Source organism: Nicotiana tomentosiformis, chromosome 6 (genome assembly GCF_000390325.3).
Source record: "Nicotiana tomentosiformis chromosome 6, ASM39032v3, whole genome shotgun sequence".
Taxonomy (NCBI): domain Eukaryota; kingdom Viridiplantae; phylum Streptophyta; class Magnoliopsida; order Solanales; family Solanaceae; genus Nicotiana; species Nicotiana tomentosiformis.
In genome coordinates, this window is record NC_090817.1 from 119821324 (window position 1) to 119831593 (window position 10270).

General features: G+C 37.9%; 1 protein-coding gene across 4 annotated transcripts; it reads left to right on the forward strand.

Moving 5' to 3' along the window:
- The first annotated feature begins 415 nt into the window (after positions 1 to 415).
- LOC104086537 (putative 1-phosphatidylinositol-3-phosphate 5-kinase FAB1D) lies at positions 416 to 10026 on the forward strand. 4 transcript variants are annotated; one of them, XM_009590831.4, is made up of 13 exons: positions 416 to 654; positions 2017 to 2139; positions 2333 to 2366; positions 2507 to 3076; positions 3600 to 3744; positions 3837 to 4181; positions 4560 to 5378; positions 5678 to 6015; positions 6259 to 6385; positions 6568 to 6723; positions 7134 to 8732; positions 8823 to 9086; positions 9282 to 10026. In XM_009590831.4, exons 2-13 carry the CDS (start codon positions 2088 to 2090, stop codon positions 9690 to 9692), a joined length of 4860 nt encoding a protein of 1619 aa, XP_009589126.1. In that variant the 5' UTR covers positions 416 to 654; positions 2017 to 2087; the 3' UTR covers positions 9693 to 10026. The 4 variants fall into 4 exon arrangements, with proteins under 4 accessions (XP_009589126.1, XP_070033849.1, XP_009589131.1 ...); XM_009590836.4 differs by lacking the exon at positions 416 to 654 and adding an exon at positions 798 to 1943; XM_070177748.1 differs by lacking the exon at positions 4560 to 5378.
- Positions 10027 to 10270: the final 244 nt, after the last annotated feature.

The following is a 10270-nucleotide window of genomic DNA, read 5'->3' on the forward strand; positions in this document are numbered from 1 at the left end:
ATATATATTTTCGACTATTAATTCTAGAGTGACTATATAATGTTTATTTTTTAAAATTTAAAATTAAGTGGGTTATAGTAACAATGTAGGGAAAATATGCCAATAATTTGCAAAATCTCCAACAACCAATCAAATCCAAATGTATATCCATATGTACCAAGTTAAAAACCAATGTGAACAAGTAAATATCTTTTCCACTATTTTAAAAAAATACAGTTGTATATGCAATGTATTATGTATGCAGTATGTATATACATTTTTGTCTCTTCATTTTCGAAACTTTAGAGAATTTCAAATTTTGGGTACTAGTAATTTCTGACTTTTTCTTTTAATTATTGTGTCTATATCCAAACTGAATTTTTCTTGGCCTTATATATATATATATTAGTATTGCAATTCAAGAAAGCATGAAATTTAGCAGCAAACCACTTAGTGGGACCTACTTACGGGCAAAAAGTCTACTTCTTTCTCCAACTTATTTCGTTCTTCTGTCTCCAATTCAACTCAATTCTCTCTCTTCCTCTGTTTTTTTACTCTCTCCTAAATTCAAGATTTTCAGTGTTTAGGTGGGTTTGAAGTGTTTTTGAGGATTTGATATGCTCTGGATTTGATTTGGAGGTCATCATATACAGTGTCAATTGGGTTGCTTTAACTGTAAGTCATAAAAAAGGAATCTTTGTCACTTCATTTCTTATGCTATCTGCTTTGGTTTTTTTTCTTTTTCTTTCTAGGGAAAATAAATCTTTGTAACTTCATTTCTACTGATATTTATTTTCGCTGATTGTTTGTTACCCCAAAAAGGAAAGTTCATTTGTGAAATCAAAACTTGAAAGTATACTGTTAAAATCTTAAATTGAGTGATTTCCTGGAAAGATTTAATGTTTGTAACTTAATTATTAGTGGTATCTGTGTTGCTGATTGTTCTTGAAGTCAAACAATGGCTAATTTCTTTGAGAAGTCATGATCTTGTAGTCTTCTTACCCTCTTTAAATTGAGTCATTTCTTGGAAAAATTTGCTGCCTTGTTTTCCCTCTTTTTTTTCCGCGGTTTGTTTGGGATTGAGACATGTAGTAGTTGATATTGTTGTTGCATCATAAGTTGTTGACTTGTTCAGCAATTTATTTCTGTTGTTGATGACTAGACATGTCTTTCACTATTTTGGTAGCTATAGCTAAAGGGCTGATTCTCTTAATCAGTGACTTAAGATGGGGAAGTATCACTTTCTGAGTTGAATAGCTTAAGCTGTTCAGAAAATTTTGAGGAGAAGTAATCTTCTCTTGAAGATCCAAAATTTTAACAATTTTGTTAATTTGACAATGAAAATTGAAAAGTTGGATACTATGTAAACTGCTCCCTGATCTTTTAGGACAATTTCGAATACTGATTCTGATGCTTCAAGGTTTCTAGTAACTATATATGAAAAAACTAATTACCTTGATAGATGATTGAGAAGAGCCACACGTTGATGCTTATCGATTTAGTTAGTTTGGAATCTTTTATCTGGAAGATGAGTTGTTCAGTCGCTATATTTTTATTAAGTATGTTTGATCTGAGTGTTAGATAGGACGAGGGACCTTTGGGAAACTCATCCTTGATTGTAGAATGGGTTGATAGGATGACTTACCCTTTTTTCCTTTATCCCAAATATGCAACTAATCAATCTAAGTGGATATGACGGGCGTGCTCGTCTTGGACTTGGCCGTGCCTTTTGGGTCAGCCAAGCTCATGCGACGCTGACGTCAATGAGGAATGTCTTTAGCGGAGGGTCTATCGGAAACAACCTCTCTGCCCTCCCAGGGTAGGGTTAAGGTCTACGTACACACTACTCTCCCCAGACCCCGCTTGTGAAAATTTACTGGGTTTGTTGTTGTTGTTGTTAGTCAATCTAAGGGGATGCTTCAATTTATATCTACAAGATGAAAGCCTCACGGGTTAAGAAAAAAGTATATTTCTTTATGCTTATCAAAAGAAATATGGTCTTTTTCATTTGAAAGAAATATAACTGCAAATCTGCAGGTTGAAATATTCCTGGGATCAGATGTAATACGTGTTACTGCTCTTGTGCTCTGACAAGATCGAGTTGAAGCATGAAGAAACTAGAAAACGAGAATTCTGTGCAATTTGATGGTGGAAGTTCTGGTACGTTATCCCAATTTTGTGGCAAAATGTAAGATAATACAACTTGTTTGATAAGTCCGGCTGCTTCATTGTGTAGCAGTAACAGCTCTTTCTTTACAGTATGCTCTCCTTTCTTTATCTCATAATTTGGACCGTCATTTTCATTTTCTTCATCATTGCCTCATGTTGGTCCCTTATTTCTCCTACCATTCAGGTGGCTTTTCAGGTGATGCAAGCTCAGATGGGAGGTTAGTTGTAATTTAGTTATGTTAATATCTATTTTGGTTGAGCTTAAGATACCTGTCTTTTTTTTCTTGGGAAATGAAGAATTTTCTGACTCATGTTGTTGTGGACCTTGTGGTTTTAATTTTGGTTTTGATCTTTTCAGGGTTTATATTGATGAATGTAGCACAGACAGCAGTCAAGAGGAGTGCTGTTCCACCATGCGCACAAGAAGGGATGCAGAACTCATGAATGGTAGTTGTGAGGAAACCAAAAGTAGAAAAATTGAAGGGGATGATGATGACGAATCTGGAATCCCTTCTAGTTATGAACTGGATCAGTTCTGGGAGCCCCCAGAACCAGAATGTTGTGATGATGATATGGAAGGCAGCGTGGCTAATTACGATGATGATGAATGCGACAATGACCTGAACTGGGGCAAGCCAACTTCTTTAATAAACCTTGGAGAAGAAGGTTTGTGGAGCTACAAATTTAAAGAGGAAAAGCAGAAGGCATTGGAAGAAGTGATGAACGGGAAGCTTAAGTCCCTTGTTAATGACCTTCTTAAGTCTTTTGGTGTCAACTCATCAGCGTGTGACAATTGGGTTGATATAGTCACCTCCTTGTCTTGGGAGGCTGCTTCATTTGTGAAGCCTGATTCTGCTGAAGGAAAGGCTATGGATCCTAATAGATATGTGAAGATAAAATGCATAAGAACTGGTTCTCCCAGCCAAAGGTATTACGGAACAACTATGTGTCTCACCTCTAATGATTTTTCCTAATTTCCTTTCTTCGTTCAGTTTAGCTATTGGATTGTCAAAGTGGCGGGCTATGTGTTTCCTGGAGTTTGATATTTGTTCTCTATTTATGAAGTTGGGGGCAGCAGTTGCCTCTGAATATTATTGATCCTACTCATTATTTGGTTTCCTCTGCCATGCCTTCTCTAATGTCTATGATTGAATATCTGTTTAAATTTAGTTATTCATATCCCAAATATGACCTTTTTGGGCTGTCCTAAAGTGGAGTACCATCTTCTTAAATTTCTGAATGTTGTATCATTTCATAGGTTATATGGGACCATTTTTATTCTTTTAAAATCGCCAAGTTTCTCAGAAAGTAACATTACCTCTAATTTTGAACTTACCTTTTAAATACTATACAATTTGCATTCTACTCATTATCTGTATGTTTGTTATCTAAGACTAAATTTAAGACGAAAGGGGGACCCAGACTTACGTTGTAACTTGTCATGTTTATAGTCAATTTATCAGAGGCCTGGTCTTCAAAAAGCATGCTGCTCATAAGCATATGCCAACTAAGTTTGAAAAAGCTAGGTTGCTGTTGATTGAGGGTGCGGTAGGTCTCTCTTCAAGTGAGTTGTCATCATTTCATGCAATGAAAGAGGTAAACAAGAAACTCTCTAAATGTGTGAGATAAAAAAAAGAGAATTTATTCTAGTCTTTGATCATGTGTTCTTTATCAATTAATAATGACAGGAGAAAGACAATGTGGTGAAGTCTATCATTGAAATCCTAGAGAGGTACCAGCCAAATGTGATATTAGTCGAGGAAACTGTTTCTCGTGACATACAAGAGTCTATCCTTAAGAAAGGATGGACACTAGTCTTTGATATGAAAAAGCATCGCCTGGAGAGAGTTGCTATTTGCACTGTTTCACCAACATTATCTTCTGAAATCCTGTCTGGCCACAAGCTCAGACAGTGTGATTCCTTTCATTTTCAAAGGTTTGTAGAGGAACATGACACTTCTGCCGATGGTGGAAAAAGGCCTAGCAAAACATTGATGTTTATTGAGGGCTGTCCTACTCATCTGGGATGCACGGTGAGTCACGTTCTCTATTTTGTTTTAGTGACACAGAATATCATAATAGGGATTATTGATAGTTGGGACATGAGTTCCATTGTTGTTTCATTGCTCAAGAGATAACAAAAATATGAGAAGAGTTAGTTTTGCATCCCTTTGGCCCGGGCATTTACATCGATCTGGGTTTTTGTCTTTTGTGACTGCAACTGTATTAAATGGATGAAATACCATAGTATTATCTTGATATTCACTGATTCATATCTTTGCCTTCCGAACTTGTGTCATCTTTCTTTGTGGTAAGTTATAGAGGATTGATACCTGGTGATTCTTTCTTTCCCTTGTCTACTATGTCTTGAACAGTTACGTCTATACCTCTGACCGTGACCTTTTGGGCAGATTTTGCTAATGGGAGCTAACAGTGATGAACTGAAGAAGATTAAATGTGTGGTACGCCTGTCAGTGATCATGGCATATAATTTAATCCTCGAGACTTCTTTCCTTCTTGATCAAAAAGCAATGTTCTCGACTATTCCTCTTAGCCAGGAGGTGAATTCAATAGTTACTGATGAAACCCCATCTGTTAGTGCTGAACAAGAAATTCTTTCTACCGTTACTGAGGCGAATTCTTCCTGTTCAATTGATGTCCCAATATCCAATGGCTTCCATCAAGAAGTAAGTCATAACGTAGAAGCACAAGGCAATCCTCTGTCATTTGAGCCATATGACCCAGTTGTTCTTTCTAGTTTGTCGTCTCTCTCAGCCTCTCTGAATAAGGTTATGGGGGACAAATTTCCTCTCTTCTCCACCTCTGGTCAATCCATGCCCTCATGTTTCAGTGATAATGGAGCCAACAAAGATGATCAGGAACAAGCTGATATTCAAGCTCCTTACGCCACTGAGGTGGTTAATCAAAGTGATACCGATCAGAAAGCTAATAGCTCTGATGAAGAGATGGCATCTGAAAAACAGCAGTTGCAGACTCCAATAATGAGCCAGGGAGAGTCTTCGGTATCTGGTAAAGAGCGTGAAGACCAAGGGCATTGGGGGAATGGTGTTACATCATCAGCAGATACTGATAGTATTTTGGTTCTGATATCAAGCCGGAATGCTTCAAGAGGGACTATGTGTGCCCATAGTCATTTTTCTCGCATAAAGTTCTATCAAAATTTTGATATTCCCCTTGGAAAATTTTTGCAGCATAATTTGCTAAGTCAGGTGCATAGAACTCAACACTCTCCACTTGAACCCCTTCTTGTTCTGTCGCTGTAGTTTTCAATTTGACCTAACAAATTTTCTTTAGAAAGATTGGCGGTCATTTTGCTGAGTACATAATCAAAAGTTGCTTAATGATTTGTTTGAAATAAAATCATGGTGTTATGCCTTTCTGAGACAATGTCATTGGTTATTCGGACCAATTTTTTCAGATTGAGCATGGAGTTCTTCATTATCAATTGATACTTTTCTAGACTGCAGCATTTGTTTTAAATTGTTAACGGAAAATCTCTGTTGTACAGAAACTCCCATGTACGAACTGTGATGGATCCCCCGAAGATCACATTTTCTATTATGCACATTACAATAAGCTACTTGCAATTCAAGTTCGTTCTCTTCCAACGGACAAGGGGCTTCCAGGTGAAAGTGAAGGGAAGATTTGGATGTGGAGTCGTTGTGGTAGATGCAAGTTTCAAACTGGTAGCTCAAAATCAACGAAAAGAGTTTTAGTATCCACTGGTTCGCGTGGTTTTTCATTTGGAAAATTCTTGGAGCTCAGCTTCTCAAATACCTCTTTGTTTAATAGACTGTCGTCTGGCTGTGGTCATTCTTTGCACAGGGATTTCCTCTACTTCTTTGGGTATGGTCACTTTTGGCTTTAATTATTCTTGAAGTGTCTATTATTTTCATACATGCGGATCTAACAGCAATTCCTACTGATAGCTTTTTTGCTATCTCTATGAAAAATTCCATTTGACATTACTCAAGATTTAAGTCGAATCGTGTGCGATGAGTGGCTATATAGGGATTTTGTTTTTGGTGCTTTTGTCATATTTTATATTTTCAGTTTGAAGATATTCATGCCACTTTTCTGCATGTGCAGATTAGGGCGTATGGTTGCTATGTTTAAGTACTCAACCATTACTACCTATTCCGTGTCTCTTCCTCCAGAGAAGCTGGAGTTTAGCAGTTCTGTCAATGGAGAGTTTCTTAAGAAGGAACTTGAAGATGTATGTTTTCTATGAATCTTACTGCTTTTTACACAATACAACAACATACCCAGTGTAGTCCCACAAGTGGGGTCTGGCTGCTTTTTACACAATAAGACTTTTAAATACTTGGCTGAATATGGAAGTTATATGACCTATTGCAAGTTTCTATTGACTTCAGATTTTCTTTCTTCCTCAACTAGGTGTACAAGAAAGGGACCACGATGTTTCTTGATGTAGAAAAAGCTTTGAAGGCAATAGAGCCTCGTTTTGTTGGAACGGTTCTAAATCTTCAGGGATCAATGAGGAAATTTTCTGAAATTGAGAAAATGTTGAAGGAAGAGAGAACTCAATTTGAGGTTAGCACCTTTATGCTGCCATTTTCATAATACTTGTTCCTATAGCAATTTTATTTGATCAACGTTGATGTGATAGAATGTCATTCTGAGTCTAAGTTCCCCTTCCAATTTTTCATGTTAGATGATACGTTTGTTCCACGGTATAACTTGGTACATACAGCCTTAAGACCTATGTGAGCAAATGATATTGATAACCTTGGCTAGAATAATGTTAACAGATGTCAAATACATACAAGTACATACAATAAGAGTTGTCCGCTTTCTAATTTTCTGGTTGATGAGAACCAGCATTCAGGTTTTTGTCAATAATTGTCAAGTAATGAACTCATCTGCAGTTCATTTGACCAGATATTTATTAAAGCATATCTAAATCTTATTTTGCTTCTACTGATCTATGGATTTAATGTCAGATTGATATTCAAAATGCTGCTTTGGATGGGAATCAGGACGTCGTCGTATTTAAACTTCTAACGTTGAATAGAATACGGCTGGAGCTTTTGCTCGAGTCCTGTGTGTGGGATCGCCGTCTTCATTCATTGCTATCATCTGATTGTACAGCAGCTGACCCCAAATCTGTTGACCAGAAGGTTGATACACTGCCAAGTATCAATACTATCAACGACTGGGAGCAACAAGAGAAAGGCAGTGTTAAAGGAGACAGTAACGGCGCGAAGATATATCCGGAAAGAGATGACAGAGCATTGGAAGATGTTGCTGATCTGAAAAGCAAGCTAGTTGAAGGCTCTTGTGCAGAGAATAACAATTGGACCGAAACTACTGGAGGAAGTTGCGGTGATGTTTTGGATGCTGACCATCATCGGAAGTCGAATGTTGAATCATCTGCAGAAGCAAATGGTCTTCCCATTAAAGAAATCTGTGTTGATACGCATGATTATAGACAAGATGAACCATCAACTTTATCTGCTTTCTGTGATGGTGCTGAGTCGACAACTGCAGCTAAAGTAAATGGGAGTGAAGTATCCCTTCAGGATGTGACAGTGAACTCTGATCTCTCTGATCACTGCCTTTTTGGTAATGAAAGTAACTTACAGCTCAATCTTCCTTCATCCATTCAATTGGAGACGGACAAACGAATCATCGTTGATGCTGATGCTGGAGGTGCCCATGATTTTAACCATTCCCAGAGTAGATCCCTGTCCTCAATATTTTCCAACACAGAGAATGATGAAGGGTGGTGGACTCCATTCTCTGAAATTTGGCGCCAATACCTGGAGGATCTCCAGAGAGGTCACCTGCCGAAATTAGGTTCTATCACAAACCATGATGTAGAATCTACCACTTATAAACTTATTACACATGAGGGTGCAAAGCTGCACATTCCCCTTGGAAGTGATAAGTTCATTGTGTCTGACTATGAAGATGAATTTTCCAGCATAATTGCTTGTGCTTTGGCCTTGCTGAAGGATTTGCCCATTGAAAGTGAAGATCTTGGAGGCGATGGCAGAAAAGATAGAGGAACTGATGCTAAGGCGTATGAGAGTTCACAAGGCGTAATGCGGATATTCTCTGTAGCTTCTCCACATTTGTCTTCAACTGGTTCATTGGATTTAACACGGTTTCACTCTTCAAACATTTCAGAGGAAACACGCACAGCAAGTTTAGATGGGGGATTAGATTTGTTAAATTCATCGGTTTCTTTCACGGTTCACCCGGAAGTCTCCATGGGTTTGGGTAAATTAACTGGAAAGTACAAATACTCAGTCCTCTGTCTCTATGCCAGCCAATTTCGTCGTTTACGAGATCGATGGTGCACTTCAGAAGTTGATTATATTGCTTCCTTAAGTAGGTGTAGGAGCTGGGATGCAAAAGGTGGGAAAAGTAAATCTTTGTTTGCCAAAACAGTTGACGATCGGTTTATCATCAAGGAAATTAAAAGAGCAGAATTTGACTCATTCTTGAAGTTTGCTACTCAATATTTTGAGTACATGGATCAGTGCCATGAGAAGAGGAATCAAACCTGCCTTGCAAAAATTCTTGGCATTTATCAGGTTAATTAATCGGTTGTAGTCACTTCACTTATCCGACTGTTAGCACAGTAGGCACTTCCTTCTTTGACACTCTCTATTTATGTTTTGCAGGTCAATGTAAGGCCAAGAGGTGGCAAAGAGACAAGGCATGATCTCATGGTGATGGAGAACCTTTCATTTAATAGAAGTACTACTCGGCAATATGATCTGAAAGGCGCTTTGCATGCTCGATTTAGTTCAGCTGGAAATGGTGCAGGAGACGTTCTTCTGGACCAAAACTTTGTTAACGACATGAATGTTTCTCCTTTATATGTTGGTACGAGATCAAAGAGGGATTTACAACGCGCTGTATGGAATGACTGTACTTTCCTCAGGGTAAGTTGGAGGCCAAACTGCTAACCTAATAATATCCACAAAACTTAAAAAGCATCCAAAGAAAAGTCACTTCTGCTTCTTATAATCATGCAATCTCCGAAGTTAATCGATTAGCATCTAAACTCCTCTAATAATCATGCAACCCCTGAAGTTAATAGATTACCCTCTAAACAGCTACTGTTTTCTGATTTGCAGTCAATCAATGTGATGGACTACTCTCTACTTGTGGGAGTGGATAGTCAACGCTGTGAACTTGTTTGTGGCATCATCGACTATCTCAGGCAATATACATGGGACAAGCAGCTTGAGAATTGGGTCAAATCTTCGCTCGTCGTTCCCAAGAATCAGCTTCCTACTATCGTCTCGCCAAAAGAGTACTATAAGAGATTTAGGAAGTTCATCGACACACATTTCTTAAGTGTTCCAGACCATTGGTGCTCCCAAAAATCTTCAAATCCTTGCAAACCTTATGGCACAATAAGTGGTATTGCTTCACCACAGGCGGAGTCTGATGGTGATTCTGATCAACCTAAGTTGACTGGTGAAGGCGAATATGAAGATGCTAATTCTACTGCCCAAGAGAAACAAAATGGTTTTACCACCTGACTTCTCTTCCCTTTTAAGTGGTTCCAATCATTAATTTCTGTACATAGTTGTTTGTCGCCTGAGCCCCTAGATATATATCCCCCTCTTATTTCTGCGATTATTTTTAGCAAATTCATGAGGATGGTTTTATTCTTTAGGTTCATTTCTAGCTTGCAGTATATACCAAAGTTTTTGTCATGTCTATGACTCATCATATAAAGCCCTTTAGTAGCTCGAGTATTATTAGCGATCAAAGGGAAAAAAGATAGCAGCTGAAGCTGCTTATGGTTATATTTTTTGGCTGTAAGACAATATTCCTATTAATCCATTGTTGAGTTCATGGTTTTGAGTTTTCTTTTTGGTGTATGTGACTGTCATATGTGGATCAGCAAACATGGTGGATCAGCAAACATCAAACAACCAATAACGAGACAATCAACAGAAAAATGGAATAAATGAAGCAAAAAAAAGAGGATAAAAGGAATCAATGGCTAGAGAGAATATACCTATTTTGTTACTGCTAGCTCTCATTAGAATTGATGATGCCAGTGTCATCTTTGTAAGAGTAATTCAGTGTTCTCTTGGGGTGCTATTGCTCA

Excerpts from the sequence above, each read along its gene's own strand:
- LOC104086537 (XM_009590831.4), top strand. The coding sequence starts at position 2,088 with ATGAAGAAACTAGAAAACGAGAATTCTGTGCAATTTGATGGTGGAAGT. Across the intron at positions 4,182-4,559 it reads CTACTCATCTGGGATGCACG|ATTTTGCTAATGGGAGCTAA; the intron begins GTGAGTCACGTT and ends CCTTTTGGGCAG. Across the intron at positions 6,386-6,567 it reads TTAAGAAGGAACTTGAAGAT|GTGTACAAGAAAGGGACCAC; the intron begins GTATGTTTTCTA and ends TTCCTCAACTAG.